The sequence below is a fragment of the Cyphomyrmex costatus genome, unplaced genomic scaffold (assembly GCF_001594065.2).
Source record: "Cyphomyrmex costatus isolate MS0001 unplaced genomic scaffold, Ccosl1.0 scaffold196, whole genome shotgun sequence".
Classification (NCBI taxonomy): domain Eukaryota; kingdom Metazoa; phylum Arthropoda; class Insecta; order Hymenoptera; family Formicidae; genus Cyphomyrmex; species Cyphomyrmex costatus.
The window spans coordinates 611526-632281 of NW_017275998.1; the positions used below are offsets into that span (position 1 = coordinate 611526).

General features: G+C 34.1%; 5 protein-coding genes across 5 annotated transcripts in view; 2 read left to right on the forward strand and 3 right to left on the reverse strand.

Annotated features, from left to right (window-relative positions):
• Nucleotides 1-8519, reverse strand: part of LOC108772973 (uncharacterized) — a 93029-nt gene extending 84510 nt beyond the window's left edge. The window contains exon 1 of the mRNA XM_018538651.1: nucleotides 8424-8519. Within this exon, the coding sequence (XP_018394153.1) occupies nucleotides 8424-8519 (96 nt within the window). The remainder of the gene's footprint in view (nucleotides 1-8423) is intronic.
• A 2539-nt stretch (nucleotides 8520-11058) lies between these two features.
• Nucleotides 11059-14803, forward strand: Pus7 (pseudouridine synthase 7). Its single transcript, XM_018538674.1, has 6 exons — nucleotides 11059-11346; nucleotides 12163-12663; nucleotides 12737-13213; nucleotides 13538-14186; nucleotides 14258-14409; nucleotides 14485-14803. Exons 1-6 carry the CDS (start codon nucleotides 11277-11279, stop codon nucleotides 14793-14795), a joined length of 2160 nt encoding a protein of 719 aa, XP_018394176.1. The 5' UTR covers nucleotides 11059-11276; the 3' UTR covers nucleotides 14796-14803.
• A 180-nt stretch (nucleotides 14804-14983) lies between these two features.
• eIF3k (eukaryotic translation initiation factor 3 subunit K) lies at nucleotides 14984-16903 on the reverse strand. The gene is made up of 4 exons (XM_018538690.1): nucleotides 16770-16903; nucleotides 15508-15727; nucleotides 15212-15431; nucleotides 14984-15141 (listed from the first exon to the last, which is right to left on the reverse strand). The coding sequence occupies exons 1-4, from the start codon at nucleotides 16820-16822 to the stop codon at nucleotides 14984-14986; spliced, it is 651 nt and encodes a 216-aa protein (XP_018394192.1). The 5' UTR covers nucleotides 16823-16903.
• A 204-nt stretch (nucleotides 16904-17107) lies between these two features.
• On the forward strand, nucleotides 17108-18133 carry Phf5a (PHD finger protein 5a). Its single transcript, XM_018538688.1, has 3 exons — nucleotides 17108-17296; nucleotides 17377-17567; nucleotides 18044-18133. Exons 1-3 carry the CDS (start codon nucleotides 17245-17247, stop codon nucleotides 18131-18133), a joined length of 333 nt encoding a protein of 110 aa, XP_018394190.1. The 5' UTR covers nucleotides 17108-17244.
• Nucleotides 18134-18456: 323 nt separating this feature from the next.
• Hinfp (Histone H4 transcription factor) lies at nucleotides 18457-20756 on the reverse strand. The gene is made up of 5 exons (XM_018538682.1): nucleotides 20219-20756; nucleotides 19623-19959; nucleotides 19237-19552; nucleotides 18879-19176; nucleotides 18457-18801 (listed from the first exon to the last, which is right to left on the reverse strand). The coding sequence occupies exons 1-5, from the start codon at nucleotides 20702-20704 to the stop codon at nucleotides 18583-18585; spliced, it is 1656 nt and encodes a 551-aa protein (XP_018394184.1). The 5' UTR covers nucleotides 20705-20756; the 3' UTR covers nucleotides 18457-18582.

Here is a 20756-nt window from a genome sequence, read left to right on the forward strand (position 1 = left end):
ATGAAGGCTTAACTTAGCGCTCAATGACCTCGTTCACTCGTATGTTTTACGTATCAATAGCATATTCTAAGGTTAATAGCCAGAGTCGATATCGTACAGACCGTATCGACAGATGGAAACTTGACGTTAAATCAATGTTTTCTCGACTTGCGTACTCAGCAATGAGGAGAGAATCTCTGTATAATACTCGAAAAAAAAAAAAATACTATAATGCAATAAAGTTTAATCTAAGAAGCTGCGCGACGCGCGCGATTCACGCTTATCTGAAATGCGACACTCCACCGGGAAGTGCGCGGGGAATAATAAGATTAATAAGGCACACCGTATAATTTATTTGCTTTCATAATAAAGTCCGTTACTCGAGCTCCGCGGACGAACGCGAACGTTTAGTTTGACTCGGGCGTTACGACGAGCGAACAATGACGTATTGCGGTGGTGGTGCAACGACTAAACGCCACCGCTGCGTGTCTATTTTCGTTGGATTAAACCACCGTCATCGCCTAACATAGCGATAAGTTATCCGCGCGCGCTTACAAATCGAAAAGGCTATACGATTATTTATACATTCGACACGTTCCAAGGCGATGCCCCCCCGTCATCGTGAAAAAAAGTTCCAGCGTATTCCGTGAAATTACTGTGTGCACGAGCGAGAGGAAAAAAATATGCGCATGAATTAAATCGTTGCCGCGGCAAGCAACGAAGTGCAGCTGCTCAAATATACGAAGTTTTACTTCTGGTATCTTTCATTAAAATGGAAACACCGAAACTCGTGGAAAGTCCGCGAGCAATACCCGTAATACTGTCGATCGGAGAAGACGAAGTCTCGAAATTCTGCTCAAAATTGCATTACACAAGTTCGAAGTAACAACGTGTTCCGCAAGAAACAGGCCGGATTTCGAGAGCTCCTCGGTAATGCTAATTCGCTCGGTAAAATGTCGAATACTCTGACGGGAATACCTTGCCTCGAAGTCAATCGCACGTCTCGGTTTAGCGGAAAGGAAAGATTTTGACGTTCTGGCGTTTAAACGAAATATTACAACGCGGCGCGGTCCGTCGGAACGTAATAAGATCGCGAGAGTAGAATTCTGGAACAGAGCCAAGATGGTTGCTAGAGGATCGAGATCGGTCTTAAAGTGGAACTTCAGTCCTCGTGAAATGTGTCGGCTCCTGGTCGAACGGCTTTATTAACATTTATAGCCCGGATTTAACGACGAGTTTACTATATAAATTTCGCAACTTCGTGATCCCGCGGAAAGCACCGAAAATGGCTGGTACCTTTTAATCCTTCACAGATTACGCACCTGAAATTTGTATACCTCGCTGTTTTTGCATATTTTACAGTCCGAATTATGCAGATATTTGTTATGTCACTCGATATTGAGTTAACGAATTAAAAAAATAGCGTCTTTAGACTAGATATATTAAGATAAAATGATGTATTTAGGTTATATTATACAATTTTAGGTGTTAATAATTTTGACACATACACGCGATAAATGGTATTTAAAGATTTGGATTCTGAAACATTTTTTATGTGTATACTCGATATTGAGTTATATAATGCATTAAAATAATATCTGTAGAACCATAGATTATATTAAGATAAAATAATGTATTTAGATTTAAACAATTTTAAACGTTAATAATATAATAATTTTAAACACATAAATAATAAACGGCATTTAAAGACTTGGAATATATTAAATTAATATTTTTAGACTGCGATTACGTGATTAAACTTCTAAACACTGTTTGCAATGCCCCTCTTCATCATATAAATATTCAAAGTTATTAAAGTTCAAAGCTGCACACGGACTTTGTATAATAAATACCTTGCATATTTATAATTAGATTAATAAGACCATACGCTAAATGCGGAGAGAATTATCATTGGAGCTATCGGCATGAAAACTGTGCAGATAGGGATGTACTCTCGAGGGATAATTAGTCTACAGGTCGTGCAATTGTTAGCGCTCGATTCGCAGTAGCTAACAGGGTCAGCGCGTGTTAATCAAGACCACTGCAGAACGGAAGAATAGCGGGACGTAGCCTTTAATCCATTTGCGCTCATGAGCATAAACCGTCTATTATCAGCCGAGGCAATTCCAACTGCGATGAAGCACAGCCTGAGAAAAAAAGTGGCACACGCTCGTAAAGGGCGTTTTAAGTTCTTTAAGCTTCTCCAACAATTTCATTCCGCCATTACAACATTCCGTTCTGTCGTCGAGAATAAATCTTGATTAAATTCATTTCGCTCATCCGCTCGCGTTACACCTCCTTTAACAACTATACTCCGGCACTTATACAGTACACTTCCTCAATTGAGAGAAAAGTTCGCTCATATATAAGGATTAAAAAGACCGCCGACGCAAAAATGGATGGAAAAAAAGCGTCGGCGTAATGCGCGCGAGAACAAGGCTTTGGACTTGGTTGACTTCCGTGGTAACGACCTGGCAAAGGAAGGGAAAAAAGGAGGTAGGAAAACGAGAGAAAAGTCATCACGTAACGTCGATCAACCGGAAACCGGTGTGTTGCGCGTTTACCTTTCGCGGTGTGTAATGACGTGCGCTAATTGTGGCACGAGACGCTCGCCTCGCATTACACACGTTCGCACACGATTGCATCACGGATGCGTGCCAGTTTCTGCCTACATGCGGCCTTGAAACGCGATGTCAATGTCGAGCCATTTACTCTTCCGTTTTCATTTTTCTTCCTGCTTTCGTATTCGCGGTTCACCTTTCGCTTTCAAAATACAACTCGATTAGTTCAGATAATACTGACAGTGATAGATATAATTCGTACAAGATTAAATTCTCTTTGTTCTGTCAGAAAATAGGATCGATATATTAATAAGGCAATCATATTTGTTAACAACAGATATTATATTCTTGAAAAATATACTCTTGAGTGGAAAATTTTTGAACTAGAATAAAATGATCTCGGACCTCAGTTTTGTGCCAAATATTATGACGTCAGCATCGTGAGTTATAGCATCGAGTAAAGATATTCCAACACACGAATACATAAATTTAAGTTTATATACTCTTATCTGAAGACAATAAGTCAATTTTATTAAATTCAAGCTAGGAATCTTATCTGAATACTGTTTTATGCGCTAAAAAGCATCATCTACAATGAGATTTTAAAATATAAAAGTCTGAAGCTTTAAGCTGTTAGAAATTAACCGATCATAATCGAAGCTTCTTACATTCAACTGTGAATAGTCAAATTCTTACGAGCTTAAAGCTTAATGTGTAGACGTCGCTTATTGAGGTTGCGTTATAAGGTGAAATATATTTTTGTCTCGTTATCAGAAATTCTTTCTGAGAGAACGAGATATAATAATTTTTAAGAACTAGACGAAGAGTCGTTTTATACTTGAGTTTACTTGTCTTCTTATTACTATAAGTAAATAATAAACTTCAATTTTTTTTCCTATTCTATTCCATCAAACGCGCATATGCCTTATACTTATTATTCTTGAGTTGTACTTTGCTTTCATTCTTCTTCAAGCACACATATAGCTCATAAAAACGTTTATAATGTACGTGATCGGAGTATATTGAGCTCAGGTCTGTGCTAAACCTAAATAACTGCGAATCAGTCATTTCTACGAGACCTAAATCGACTCTTCTTTAATTCGCAGTGACACATATCTCGTGAACACTCGACGTGATACAAAATATGTGTATGTATATAACGAAACGTTAATGCCGAACACGTGCTGTTCATTCAAGAGAGGATAATTTTCTGCACAGACGGCACTGATAAGTGCTTGCATGAGCTGTATGTGAAAGAACATCGTTGTACCTCTTCGTCGACCAACATTAACTGATTGAGTATAGCTAAGCCTTGAATTTAAGCTGTACACATAGCGGTGTACGTAATCTTCAACGTGAGTGCTTTCAATGGGCAACAAATTCGAGACTACTTGCTAATATAACAATGCATGAGTATATAATTTGTATGTAATAAATATATAAATGTATGTAACAAATCCATTTCTTCCTAAATGTTTTGTAAATTTGTATAGTCTCTTCACATATTCGTTTATGAAGCAAATCTTTTCTTTAATGATTCGGGAACACAAAATGGTTCGAATAATTAATCTAAACATGGAATTTAGCTGAACGTTAAACTCTAATAGAACAAAAAATTCTAATAAGAGCAAGATGACGTTAAGTAAATGTCATTCTAAGAAAAATCATGACTTATATTAACTAAAAAGCTTTTTAATTAAAAAATCGCTTAAAAATTATTGTTAAAAATTTATCACCAATTACGATTTAATAAAAATATGAAGAGATACGAGGTTATATGGAAATCTGGTATGGGCAGATAATTACCAACAAATAAAATTTAATCAATTAATCAATCATTAAGAATTATTATAATTTTTCCTAAATTTATACTTTCGACGACAATTTTATAATAAATTCTTAACATGACAAACAACATGATTTTTCAATGAATTTTTAATTAAAAATCTCTTAGAAATGATTATCATGTCAAGAATTTATCATAAAATTATCGTCAAATATGTATCAAATGATATTACCATAATTTTTCCTAAAATAACTTCTACTTGATGTTATCATGATTTTATTACGATTTAGATTCTATCTAAGAAATCGTAAATGTCTTAAGATATTCGGTCTGAACTGTAAGTAAACTATCGTTATCAGAGCTAGGAAACTGTGGAAACGCCGATGATAGACATGTTTTGTGCCGTGCCGAAAACACTATGAACAGCCAGCAATTTTAGCGCGATCTTTGACCCACGTTGACCGAGAAAGAATAATATGTTTCCCCATTCCGCGCTCGAAACGCTCGTATCGCGCGTTAGCATTGTAAATATTATATTCGCGTCACGCGCATGATACACAATTCAAACAAAGTCCTATTTCACGGTATGCGCCGCAATTTGCGCGCTTGTAGCGTTTATGAATCATTTGCCGCGTCACAACATCACCTATGTTACATAATAAAAGGTAGTGTGTCGCGTAGCAGAGTAGCAGACGAGAGCTGCACGTGGGAAACGTCCTCGAAACTGACACCAAAAAAATTTTCTATCGCGGTTTTGCAAGCACGACTCGCAACATGGCAGAATCGAAGTTTTGGTTAGTCAGGAGATACTGCTGACTGCAATTCTTAAATATATATGTAGAGTACGTGCTATATATATATATCAAGTTCCAATCTTTAAATAGAAAGACAAACGGAATTATACACATCAATTCCAAGAATGTCAGCTTTAGAATCAAGGATGCTTCCGAGAACGTTCGACAATTTGTCAACTGCACCAATTTTAACGGTGGAAAATTTTAGAAAATGAGATCCGAACGGTTCTACATGCCAGAGTTGACGCGAACCGCGTCATCCTCACGGTCGCTCTAATTCGCGTTATCTTCATAACAGAATTGTCACAAATTGTTCGTCCTAAAATTCCGTAACTTTTCCTTGACTTCCAGACAAAATTTCACGATTTTCCTCGATGCTTTCAATAATATTTTGAAAGTTTTATCCAAGTATTTTCCTGATTTAAAAACTAACAAATATTTTACAGAAATTTAACATGGCAATGTAAATTGTTACACAGAGGAAAATGGTTTGATTGAAAATAGACAAACCAAAATTTTGATTAAATTAGTTAGAATTCCGGTTATCTCAACTACAATTTTAGTAGATTCAACTAGAAAATTTTCTGATTAAATTTACTGAGATTCTAGTTGAGATAACTGGAGCACTGAGATTAATTTGATCAAAATCTTCTGGTTTGTCCATCTTCAATCAAACCATTTTTCTCAGAGTATTAGTGTTGGTAACACTGCTCGCATGTAATTGTTCAGTTGGTAATATTTCAAAACTGCGTAGGTATTATGTATGCATATATTAAACTTCTTCAAAATCAAGAATTTTTATTTCCCAGAAAATTTTGCAAATATTTCCTAATATTTCCCTTCATTATTATTATTTCTAATATATTTCTTATAATTTCTAATTGCGTGACTACTCTGTATAATCAAGACTAGACACGCGGTCAACGAAAGAGTAAAAAATTATTCGAATAAAGCGACTGGTATTATGAAGACAGGTAGAACGAGGCAAAAAAGTCAAGGCTCTTGTCGCTTGACCTTCGCCGTAGCTTGATCAAACTATCTGAAATCGTAACTAGCCGACCATTTTCCAGAATTCCGTGATTACGTGTCATCTTGTGATTACGTACAGTACTTATACGTTGAATAAATTATCGATCTCATCTTAATTCATGTCAGTTAAACAAGAAATTATCACGTTTATCTTGTACGAATTTTCTAATTGTGCATTAGAAAATTGTACAACACACTGTGTTGTACAAATATATGTGTATGTTATAATTTATAAATCTTTATAAATAAAAATATATAAAATTTCTATTCTTATAAACTAAAAGAATTGTCTACACAGGGAAAAAAATAATATTGTATTAATAACATTAACTGACAGCAGTCTAAAATAATTCAAAATAATCTTGTTAATTCATTGACAGCAATAAAAATATGTGTCCGTTATATCAATAAAATATTTAATTTGTCGTCACTTTTCATTTTCATACTAGCTTAAGCTTTTCAGTAAGTAAGAAACCAGTACTTCTAGAATTAATAATACTATTGTTGAATAAACAAAGTTATTTTTAGATTGCTGTTTATTAATGCTGTTATTACAACATCATTTTTCCTATCTAGAATAGTCTATATGTAAAGTACATACAGATTCACAATGACTGCAAAGAAAATTACGGCGGCGAGTTGGAAAATTGCGCAACGTTTCGACCTGAATACGTAATACGATAAGTATCTTTGTAAAAAAAAAAAAAAAAAAAAAAAAAAAAAAAAAAAAACCCGAAGAGTCGTCTATAGAATGATGGAGTTGATACGAAAGTGGGTACGGATTTGCAGTGGTCGCGAGGAAAATTACGGTGGCGTGTTCAGTGATAAAAGTATACCGCACTACGCGGGGCAGATCGATGCAACTTTTTCCACTCGCGCGATTATCTCGTTTCACCGCTTATACGGTGATAAACGGTAAACCCCAAGATGCGGCCAAAATTGGATAATAACGAGCAGAAGCTGCGTGTTCGTACATTTTTTTTTTCTCATTTCGTACTTTTCTCTCATTTTTTTTTTTTACGATTCATTAGATAAGATAAACTGTGTACATTAAAATGAGACTGCGATGGAACACGGATTAATGATTGACAAGATTTCACTGCCAGCCCATTTCCGACACACTCGCGTCTAATGAAACTCAGCGTGACTTGCCCTATTTTAATATACTTGACTGCGATATTCACTTTAATTTCCATGTAATAATTCCAATCATATTTCATTTTTGTACACTGAGAATCCCATTTGATTGACTCGACTAATCTCTTATTTGAATATAGACAACAAATCCTTGGTTGATGCAATAAAATAATTTAGTCGCAGCAAAAAGTTTGGTAATTATATAATACTTTACCTCTTTCTGATAATATAAATTTTTTGCTTCAACTAAAATATTTTATTGCACAGTAAAAATTTATTTATCCATATCCAAACAAGAGATTAATCGATTCAAATGAGATTCCCAGTGTAATTACCTATTAAGGATAATTTAAAAGCGAAGGGCCGAAACTAATTAATTATGTTATTTAATAAAGAATTTGAATTCGCACACAAACCTCTAGCATTGGCTCTGATTGATATTTGTACTTTTGTGATTTATAATATATTTTTTAGAGTCTTTTATTATTTTTTATTTTCTATCGATATATTTTATGGTGTTTTCACGAGAAACATGACGAAACGTGGAAATACTATATTCCAACGAATAAATTCGAGTTGTGTGGTCGAGATTAATAATGCGGATAAATCGAAATTGTGGACTGAACTGTATACATGAGTAATATACGATATTTGTTAATTAACGATTATAGCAATATGTCTTCATCAAATATTCAAATTCGGGATATAATGTAATTATGATTACGTATACTATTTCACATGCATTACACCGAGCATAAATTACATGACTGACGCACCTTGCTATATAGCAAGAAAATAATTACTATTATTAATGATAATATTAGCATCATATGTATAATAGAATAATCAAATTGTTCGTTCAATAATTCTAATTTTGTAAAATACGCGTGTGATATTATAACGTAACGTTATACGCAAATCTCGATTTAGCAAGAAATATAATCCATTCTCTACACAATCTATTCTTAAAATATTCTCGTATTTATTTAAAAAAAAGAAAAAAAAAAGGTCACGTGACCGCGAGAAAGAACCACACAGACAAGTTGAGATCGTAGCCTTCGACAAACAAAAATGTACAATTTATTTCGAGTCTACAATCACGTGACCGCGCCAGACGCGTCGTTGACGTTCACTCACCCTGGAGATGCGCAAGGGTTGATGCGTGTCGCAGCCGCCGTGCATGCGGAAGCCCCACGGGGACCCGCCGTAGAGGGTGACTTCTCTCGCGCTCATCCCGCGTCGGCACCCCCGCTCCTCCTCGGCGACACGCGCATCCGATTTTTCCCGCGTCGCGTCGCGTCGCGTTTTGTTACGTCGCGGCGCACAGTAATCGGCGTGAGAGATACGCGGGTTAAGTTCGCGGCATTTGGGCTCGCGTCGCGAATCGCCGCGCGGGGAAGAGACCGCTTGTCGACGCGTTAACGCGCGGGGCGCCGCGGTGACGATTTTATCACTCCGCGGTTATATCACGTGAATTCTCTGGCGTCGCCACGCTGAAACGCGACGACGACGGGTCAGCTACGCGCGCGAGGCCGGGGTGAGAAACAGCGTCGTTGTCAACGACGGCGACGACGGGCGCCGATTACGCCCACTGATGCAAAACGCGACGGCAATCACCCGCACGCGCGCGCGCGCGAGACCCACACTCGTCCGTGGCTCGCGTTGGACTGACACGGCGCGTCCTTCCTCCCTCCCGCCCCCCACCATTACGCCCCCGCGCGTAGTAATCCACGCGCGTACGCGTCCCCCGCTCCCACCCCCCATTCGTCCACTTGGGTCGTTTCGTACTTCGCGAGGGTGCGTGCGCCCACCCCAGGACCGTTATTCGGAGATTCTTCCTGTGCGTCGCCCCGAGCAAAATTTCTCTTCTCACCATGCGATTTTTTTTTTTTATGACATTGTTTGGCAATGTGAAATCGTCCTTAGGCTTGGTTTCACCCACCCTAAGATTATAATCTCGGTTCAATTATCTTTTTTTGTGACGACTGTTTATATGTTGATTAATTAATTTCGATTCAACTCCTACTCTTCATCTTTCTGTAATTCTTAGAAAAAAGATGAAAAGTTCGTTGAACCAAAATTAAAATTAAACTACATTGGTAGAAATAGACATTAGAATAATTACATCGAAATCAGGCCTAATCGACAGAACTTAAAAGTATAACATAACGTCAATGTTATAAAGTTTATATTCGCGCATTGCTTAAAATTCTTAAATATTTTTGCACTTAAAACGTGATAAATATGTATATTTCAAGCGTCGAAAAAGGAAAAAGCAAAGATTCTGAGTGTCGACATTATTATGAGATGTTTTAATCCTTTTTTTCATAACATTTTCTCTCGAAAAAAAGACGTTACACACAATATGCGATATTTTAAAATTTCTTTTTGTTTAGATCCAATTCTGGTCTTACCTTGTCTTCTATTTCACACGCGCTTTTATCATACTTTCGCGTTTTATTATTGTCTTCCCCACAGCCATGCGTTCTCCTGGTATTTTCACGCGCAATCAGCGCCGGACTACCTCTTGGCTCGTTTCTCACGAATCTGTTTTTTTTTCTCTTCCTGAACGAAAAGGGAATTTGTTATGTGCTTTATTTACACGCTTCGACAGTTCAGAACAACTCGTTTCTCTTTACCGTAAAGACTACGATCCTTTCTTCTTGACATCCTAGAAAATAAAATGAATCGGTTAGATATATGTTGCGAATCAAATAAAATATATTTTCCTATACAATACAGAAACCTTCAGGAACATTGTTACAATGTTTACAATGTAATCGCAATATCGTTGGAGTATTGTAATCAAGACTAGATATATATTTGAAATATTTTATACAAAATACAGTTTTTGTAATAAAAGTGTCTTTTATATTTTATATTTCAGTGATACACATAAAAGTATTACATTTTTGTATTTAAAATTTAGGTTAAAAGTTTCATGTATTTTGTAATTTAATAATAATTAGATTAATTACCAATCTTGGTATTTAAAATACAAAATATTAATTTTATGTACTCCTATAAAATATAAAATATAAAACTTTTTCAGCTTCATTGAATTGAAATACAAAATGCAATAAGTTACAATTTTGTTTTACCATTTTTCAAATAAAAGTACATATTTTAAATACATGCCCGTAAGAAATTTACATTGCTATAAAAAATAATCTGTTGTATGACTTTATATGAAATTTTTCTTTATACTTATCAATTTCTCTAGTAGTACAATTATTGATATAATATTGATTAAATATCAGCTCACCATTAGTCAATACATTTCAAATGTTTAACTGTGTATTTTAATATGCATCGTCGATAAATTGCTACTAGATTTTACTTGTTAATATTGATAAATCCTTCTGGAATGCAATTCTCGACTATATTTTTTCAAAATTAATATTCTTTAATATTTAAAGACACGAAAATAGCAGCGGAATTAGAAAACGAAGGCAGATATCGAGGGCAGGACATGATCGAAGATATTAAAAGCGTGACCGAGGTTATATTGTCGAGATAAATTTGTAAAACTTAAAAACAAATGTCTATGCAATGCATTGAAATGAAGACTATAACTCTACCTTAAATTTTTATCCATTTTACTTTATTTGTATCGATATAATATAATATATACGTGGTCAATTCGACGAAGATCAGACTCCATTTTGTCAAAAGAAATTTTAGCGCTGTTGCTGAAGTTGACCGCACGATTGAAATCGATATATCGCGAGTATCGATTTTAATTTGTTCACGCGAGAAATCTCGGCAAGATGGCGGTACGGTTCAACGTTAGAAAAAGAACATGGCAGCGTGACGGTGACACGCAGTGACACGCGTGGTTATGTTTGTATACCTGGACCTGCGTACTTCTTTGACACATTTCCCACATTCGAGAAATATAATAACTGAATTTTTAACTTGATATCGCTTGATATTGCAAAAACTGGTTGTGAGCAATCGTCTCACGATTATTGTGTTCACCGAATCGCGATGTTTGCCAATACAAACAGAGGTTCTGCCGAAAATGGCAAGAATCGCTTCCATGGACCAAGGAGAAGAGGTAATTTATCGTTTATAACACTATATTATTGTTCATAATATTATTATTTATAATTTTTGATAACGAACATTTCGTGCCGCAATTAAGGGCGACTTCGACCAAATTCTAATTAATTTAGTTGGCGATTTATGAAATTCAACCAACAGAATCATTTAAGTCTTTTAAGATAAATTCTCTAACAGTTTTCTTAATCTTTTTTAATTTAATAGTTTTATTCATATTATTTAAAATACAAAAAAAATATATATATATAATATATAAAGCATATAAAATATACGCAAATATAACAATAAACTAAAAAATAAATTAATATGTGTATTTTAAAAAATTAATGCAAAAACAAATAAATAATATTTTAGATCTCCTACATGTTTCGGCTTTATATTAAGCCTTCTTAATTCAGATATAAAAAAAATTATAAAATTACGTGCAAAAAAATTAAAGCTAAATATTTGCTGATTTATTTGTAATGCTGATGAATGTTCAGAGACATGGAAATTGTTCATCATGCGATTGGTTGACCGAATGTGAAAATTTCTTGTTATTCTATGTAAGAGAATACAAAGAAAATAAAATTATATAATAATGATATTGAAAACCAGCAATATAAGACGTCTCTCTTAGTTTATCATTATTTGACTTTTATATGCTCTATATATATATTTTTTGCATTTTGAATATTAAGAGTCCTGTACTATTTTATCTATTTTATATTTAATTTAATAATTTTATATATATTACTTACTAAAAATAGTATCGATTAAGTTAATCAGAGTTACGTTAAAGTCAGCTTAAAAAGCGATTGTTTCTTTAAAGGTGGTTATCACAACAAGTCTAACAGACGGAACTTCAAACGCATCTTAGACCGTTCACCACGAGAAAATGTAAAGAGAAGCAAATTGGATGTTGGCAGTAGACTGAAAGAATCTGACTTAGGAATTACGGAATATATTGGCAAGCACGTTGGCTTTTTTGCTATAATTAAAGAGAGGTACAAGGACTTTCATGTCAACGAGATAGATCTTGATGGACAAGTAGCAAAGCTGACTCACCAAGACATTCCGCGTAATCCCAGTGACGACGAAAGTATCGAAGATCTGAAGGCATTGGTGTCATCAACAATATGGGACCAGTTGCAAGCTTTGGAAAAGGAAAATCCTTCTAACGTGGAAATTGATGTAACTAACATTGATAAAGTTGGACGTAGGACTATTCATACAATTGCAAAGAAATTAGCGAATGTTGTCAGCCAAACTGTAGATAAAGGCGATAAAAAGTTCCTCATGATTGTGCTGAATACTAAACATGACGCAAATGGTAAGTTGTAGATTTTTCCATATAAAAAAAGACTTTTTTGTGATTGTTATATTATTTTTGATTGTTATATTAGGTCCTAAGATTCGCAAAGATAAGAGAATAGATTGGAGCAGATTAGGAGGAGATTACTGTCACTTTCTGTTGCACAAAGTAAACATGGATACAATAAGCGTTGTAAATCAGTTGGCTGTAAGTTTGCGATTACAGCCGAATAACTTTTGTTATGCCGGTACGAAAGACCGCCGAGCCTGGACGACTCAGTGGATCAGTTTGAGAAAGGTAGAACCGCATAGTATATTGCGAGCGGGTAAAAGTATTCGCGGTGTATATGTAGGGAATTTTAAATACGCTAAAGACAGCCTGAAATTAGGTATGCTGCGTGGTAATCAATTTAGGATAGCGCTGAGAAACGTCTGTGAGATAGACGAAAATATCGAGCAAGCAATGATGTCTTTGCGGAACAATGGCTTTATTAATTATTACGGTTTACAAAGATTTGGATCAGTACCTACTATACCCACGCACGAAATCGGAAAATGTCTACTTCAGGGTGATTACTGTTTTCCATATATATTAGACAACATTTTTATTTAAACAAAGTGTCTTAAAACCGCAAATGTAAATATACAACTGAGTAATTGAAGCTTTAACGATTTGAGCTAGATATTTAGAAAATTTTTTTTTGGTATCTTATATTGCAGAACGAGATATATATATAAATTCGTACCGAAAATAATATTTAAGCACTAAAGATCTATCTTAGACAGCCAAGGTTTTAGTTACCCAATTGTGTACTTTTATATAATTTATGTATGTTGTATTATCTTTTGTGTACTTTTATTTAATTTATGTATGTCGTATTATCTTTTATTAGGTAAATGGCACGAAGCGATTGAACTAATTCTGAAACCGCGGCCAGAAAAGGATCATGAATTGGCGGAGGCTAGACAAATCTATGTGGAAACCAAAGATGCCCATGCTGCCTATGCCAAGCTCAAAAGAATCGATACAATTGAAGCCACGCTTTTGAAAGCTTTACAAATATCGGGTGATAAAAATCCTTTAGGCGTACTCGACTCAGTCCATCGAAACATTCGATTAATGTATATTCATGCTTATCAAAGTTTCGTATGGAATCACATTGTATCGAGAAGAATAAAACAGTTTGGGACAGAAGTGGTCGTAGGTGATTTAGTTTACGACAAACAGCATTGTAAAGAGATTATAAATGACGAAACTACGGATTGTTCTTTGAATGAAGACATTAAAGATAAAACTGATATTACCTCTGTCGAAGAAAAGGATATCGAGTCAACATCGAATGAAGTAAATAAAGAAAATTCGGAGCAGGATTTTCCAATAGTGAAAATTCTTACAGAAGAAGATTTGTCGAATTACACTTTGGCCGACGTAGTCATACCTCAGCCTGGATGGAAAGTTACGTATCCGCCATATGCGAAAGCTTGGTTCGATGAATTTTTAGCCAAGGATGGATTAACTACCGATCTTAAACAAAATATCAAGTGAGTGAGTTTACTTACAAACATAATATTATAATAAATTGTTACTATCGTTTATTCATCTTTCTTTTTAGAAAATACAGTTTAGGTGGTTCTTATAGAAATATATTAGAAATTCCAACGAATTTATCATGGAAGATTGTGCATTATGAAAATAAACATGACGATCTAATCCTAACAGACATCGACGAAATGAGGAAACTTACATCTCCACAGGATAAACCAAGTAAATCAATCACTTCTACATTTATTTGAAACATTTGTTTTAAAAAATGATTCAAACTATATGAAATATTTTCAGATGGAAAGAACAAAGCGTTGATCATAGAAATGTGTTTGAAGTCTAGTAGTTATGCCACAATGGCTCTGCGTGAAATCTTAAAGAATGATACTTCAGCGGAAACGCAGGCCGCTTTATCGGCTGCTCACGATGCAGAGAATATGAAGTCCAGTGCAATCACTGTAAATGAATGTAGCAGCAAAGACTTGGAAATTGAGGAAGATCATAAGGAAAAAAATTTTGATGGATGTCATGATGCCGATACAAAAATGAATGAAACAATGCAGATGAACGGTGTAGAGAATATATCAGAAACATGTCAAAAATTGTAAAATAGAATCATAAATAGTACAGATTATTATTACATATACATCTTTTTAGAAAACAAATTTATAAAATTATACATGCAGCAAGGATAAATCTTTATAATCAATTTGTTAAAAATATTTTAATAAATCAACTAATTATGATGAGTAAGAATTTTGTAATAAATTTTATTAAAGTGTAATTACTAATATTTTTACAGACAAGCAGCCATCAAACCTGCCACGTTTTCAAAATCAATCTTTTCAGTAATATTCTTGGTTTTAATGTTTTCATCTTGATTTGCAACAAAGATGATCGTTTTATTTTCCTCTTTCCAACCATACTTTTTCACCCAATGTTTCAATGTTGCATCTATAAAGAAAAAAGCTTAATAAACTTTACAATTCGTGCAATATTAAAGTAAAAACTGTATATGTCATACCATCCACACCGCCTAGTAATTGTGCCAGGAGTGTTCTATCTATCGTTTGAAATGTGATTCCTACAACATGACACACAAACTTTCTTATCGAATCCTGGAAACCTACAATTCTATCACAAAGCTCCGACATGGACAACATCCTGTCCCAAAAGTGCTGAAAGTCACATCGTTCCAAGATATCTCCCAGATACATGATTTGATTAATAGGGCTTTCTGACATCTAGAAATCAATAAAATTGCATATAAATAACTTAACGCAAAAGAAAATTATCCTGTATGCTTCAATTGAGGCTTACAAGCTTCTCACTGAGCAAGCATTTGCACAATACAAAATCAGTGTGTGGTAGATTAGTCAATGCTTTCAATAATATCTGACACGTAATGTCCATGTTGAATCGATGTGGATTTAACTGATACAGTTTTAGAACAGCCAAATTTGCCTCCAAATCATAAGCATTTTCTCTGGATTGAATTTCCACGTACTTCTCTAAAGTTGTAAGATTATCCGGATTATATCTGAAAACACATTCACTTTAATCAGTACAAGAAAAAAAAATCTAAATAATTATTATAAATACATAATTAGTAATTCTGTGTGTGCATGCATATATGCGCGCGCACATGTGCTTTTTCCATTTACACCAAAATTCAGATATAATTCTCATTTATGACATCATAACTCAGTTGAATGCATGTTTCTTTTCATTATGAAAAAAGAGATTTAACTGAATTTTTACCTACAATCTGCACAAGTTTGAAATCGTATGTTTTACTAGCATAACTGACCAGAATCAATTCAATTCTTCTTGAAATATATTGCTAAATACAAATATCTAAGATGTATATTTTTTCATGTTGATTGAATTTAAAAAGGTGAAATAAGCTAATAATTATATTTGATTCTAATTTATCAAATAGTAAAATATATAAAAAATGTTTTTAGACAAAAATTTTTTATATATTTTATAACTATTATACATATCTAGATTTTTCGAAAGTGTAATAAGTTTGAAAAACTCCCTTATTAAATTTTGAAAGGTCTTTGAATCTTGAAGTCTCAAATTGAACCAATGTAAAATAAATATGTATCTATTAGATTTTTGTTTAACAATATAAAAAAAAGATCAAATAAATTTGACAGTTGTGACAAAATCCTTCTCTGTATCTTGTTAACTCACATTATGTTATACGATAATTTTTTTTAGTACGCAAATAATATGTCACTATCATAAAGTAAAATATAAAATATGTAACATTAGACTCAGTAATCAGCAGCGCTTGTATAAAAACGGAAAGTTGTCATTGTTATCTTTCCTTTTGAGGGATACAGTCAATGTACATAAATGTCATTCTGTTCTTCTCGACAGTCAATGAATAACAAATATAAAACGAAACTAAACTTTTATCGATTGTGTCTCTTAAAAGGATTGTGCACACAATGATAAATTTTTATTTTTTATTCTTATCCAGTAAAACACTTGTGAGTCGCACGTGAACATGTCATAGGAAAATTATTTGTGCGGATAAAAAGTGCAACAGAAATAAAAAAAAACCAAACCTTTCAATGCCTTTCAGCATTCCAGTTACAGTTTGACGCATCGCTTCAGCCATTTCTGACAATAAAAAAATCTTAAACCGTAAATATTGGACGTGATCAAAATCGATCAAAACCACTATTTCGGTCAACACAACCTCAACAGACAATCACAGACAAGGGCATTCATAGATTGGCTGCGTTCAGCAAATTCAACGGAATCAACAATTCTAGTTACATCGAACCAAAAAAACTATCGTCTAGGGAATAATCAAATTAGAAAAACATCGTGTCAATAATCGATATTTCCCAGAAAAATAATCGATGTTAAAATAATCGAATACGAATCGCCCATAACCCATAAGACGAGTATTTATGTTCTGTGATGCCGATGTAATCGTTTTCTGATTTTCTCAGCTTTCAGTCATTTTAAGAATGAACTTTGGAGGCGTGAGCCATTAATTAAAAAAGATTGAGTGAATAACGACGTTCAACGAGCATGGCCAAGCATCATCCGGATTTAATCTTCTGTCGCAAGCAACCGGGAGTCGGTGAGTTGAGGTTAAGTCTAACCTGTGTCTAACTCCATCACAACAAAACATTTTATTTTAACAATTATCTTTTTTTTTAGCCATTGGTCGATTATGCGAGAAATGCGATGGTAAATGTGTCATCTGTGACTCCTACGTAAGGCCGTGCACCTTGGTTAGAATATGCGACGAGTGCAATTACGGTTCTTATCAAGGACGTTGCGTGATATGCGGTGGTCCCGGCGTATCGGACGCGTATTATTGTAAAGAATGCACGATACAGGAAAAAGACGTAAGCAAAGACTTTAATTCATTGATTGATCAATCACACATGCGTAAATGTAACTTTGCTCTATAAAAGTTGCATCTACACATAATGCATTAATTAATAGATAAATTAAAGAAAACTTTTACCCCACCCCTCTCCCTCTCTAATTCTATATTAGTTTATTCTTTTCAACTAAATTCCTTATAAGAATTTAATATTGGTCAAATTATTATCAAATGATAGTAATAAATTATTTGAAGTATTGAGCAACAATGCTGTTAATAATTAAAATTAATGATTAATTTATTTTCTTTCATATTGACTAATATATCAGTTTTATTATATTTACTTTAATCTCAGTTCAATTTATTCTTTTTTTAATTGTAAGAATTAGAGAAGGATAAACAATAAAAATTAACACATTAAAATTGATCCATAAAACAGACATGAGACTTAGTATGTTTACAAATTCTGTGTTCAGTGTATATTCATGTTTTTAGAGAGACGGATGTCCCAAGATAGTCAACTTAGGAAGCTCAAAGACAGATCTCTTCTATGAGAGAAAGAAATATGGATTTAAAAGAAGATAATTACACTTTTTCTATATAGAATTTTTCTTAAAATAACATTACGAGAGCACCAGGTAATTTATTTTTTTTTATAAAAGTATCGTTACAGTGGAACATAATTTTCTGTTTTGCAAGATGTAATGATAGATAATTGTGGATACCTTTATATTAAACTACACTCTGTAAACTTGAATATAGCAAAGACAAAATTATTCAGCGAAAATGTTTTGTAAAAATAAATATTCAGTTTGTTACATAAAATACTTATTATTCTTGCCATGTAAATTATTTTTGAAAATATAATTCGTTAAGGAGGCAAATAAAAATAAATTTTTGTTGCACATTTGTATCAAATCAAATGGAATAATAAATGTAGAGTGTAATGGCAGTAATGCAAAATCATAGAAAAAATACGTAATTATATAAAAATACAAAAATGTCGAAGAGAATATCTTTCTAAAAACATCAAGCTATGTTAAAATTAGCAGTGGTTTTTCCGATGGTAGTTCTTTCATTTCTTGTATCTCGACGATCTCCTGTTTTATAATATTCCCTTTCTCATCTATGTCATCGATAGATATTAAAATATTAGATATAACAGGTACAATCTTGTCAGCGTCGTTCTCCTCAGTTTCCTTTTGTGAATCCTGTGCAGCTTCCATTTCTTCTTCCACATTATCCTCGATTATCTGGAACACATCATTATATGATTTCCAACGTATTGTAATAAAACTATTGAATAACGTTAAATTATCATGAAACTCACTTTTACTGCTGTCAACGAGGTAGTTTGATTGAGTTCTATTTTAAATTTTTTATCTGGTAAATCCGCCTCTTCGACAGGCACCATGTTTTCTTCATCCACAGCCTCGTATCGAACCTTCTGTATCCTATAACACCCGTCTTCTTCCTGTGTATAATGGAAGCGTTTGTGGCCACTAGGCAATTGTAATTGATGGGCTTCTACAAGGTGTTTTGTCAACCTAGAACTCGTCCGATATTTAATCGGGCATTCGTGGCAACAATACCATCGCACTGCTAAACTATGTACTCGTTCTAAATGCCTGTAATATATTTAACAATCAAATAAAGAATAAGTTATTAACGAAGAGCTTTATGATTACCTATCCAAGATGTAAGCTCCCTTGCACGTGTAAAGACATCCTTCAAAGTAACAAGAAAAATTCGGTCCATTAGTATGGACAGTCATGTGAGTATCAAGATCCTGTTGAGACTTAGCAGCATGCGAACATAATTGACATGGATACGTTCTAGTTGACATGTGACGGTATCTGACGTGTTTTGCCAAGCCAGACGGCGATTCACAGCTCATGTCACATAGAGTACATTTATAATTGAATACATGGGATCTCATATGATCGCGCAAGATTCCTTCGGTCGGATAAAACTTGTTGCAATGCGAACAACGAAATCCCTGCACTGTAAATTTAAGACATATTTTAAAAACAAAATGTGAAAGAGATGCCGGAATGTATAATGAATTTATTACCTTCCAAGGGAATTTGTCGCTGGCAATGTATGTGAAATTTTGTATTTGAGGCAAACGTGACACCGCAATCCGGACAAGCAACTATTTTCTCTTTCGTATGACATCTTAGATGATCTCGTAATTTGTACCAGCTAAAATATTTGCCATTGCATCCAATCCATTTGCAATCGATTCCATTTTTGACTTTGTTGCTACGTGGGTAATTCGTCAAGTGTACAGTAACATGATACAAGTACATTTGGTAATTTGTGAACGATTTCAGGCACTCTTCCCATCTGCACAAATGTGGAGGTGGGGAATCTAAAATATTCTTCCATTCTGCATCTCTATGACATTTCTGCAAAAAAATGTTTGATTTTTTGTTCCATTGATGACCAATATGTGGAGTTTTCGAACAATAGACACAGTAATCATTTCATCTTTGTTTGAACTAGAAATTGTAAAGTTGATATAATATTAGGTACCTCGCCTTGACTGAGTATTGCTCTTTTCAATTATTTATGTTTAACATTTAATATTTAAGATTAAGAAACAAAGATATAATGATTCACTGTTTTATCTGTGTTTCTTGCTAGAAAATATCCATCGTTACTTACAGGTAATTTGATTTTTGCACGAACATTGGACCCAATACACTTCAACTTGGTGTGATAGGCATGATAATTAACATGCCGTATTATTTCGTCGCCTACATCGATGTTATATGGACAATCTTTCCACTGACATACGTAGACCTCATTGTCATCTTTTATACTTATCTGTATGTTAGGTATGTGACTCGAGACATGCCTCAAAAATTGGTCCAAATGATTGCTGCGAAATGTGCACTCCTTCCACTCGCAGACCAGATCCAGTACCTCGTTGTTCAGTTGTGTTCTCACTTTACGTTTCTTCCCGCCACACTCTGAGACGGAGTCGAATTCTGAGTCTGTGATACACCAATCATCATACTCCAATTCATCTGGCTTTTGGAAGTCTTCTTTGATATAGATGCAATTCTTCTGGGATTCCACCCAGTTGCTGCATCTATCTAGTATTACTTCGTTTGCTATTAGAGAGTTTTGTTCCTCTAGATCTTCCATTGTGCAAGAACAATAATTTTAGACTATTATAGGTTTTGTATTCGTATTAGTT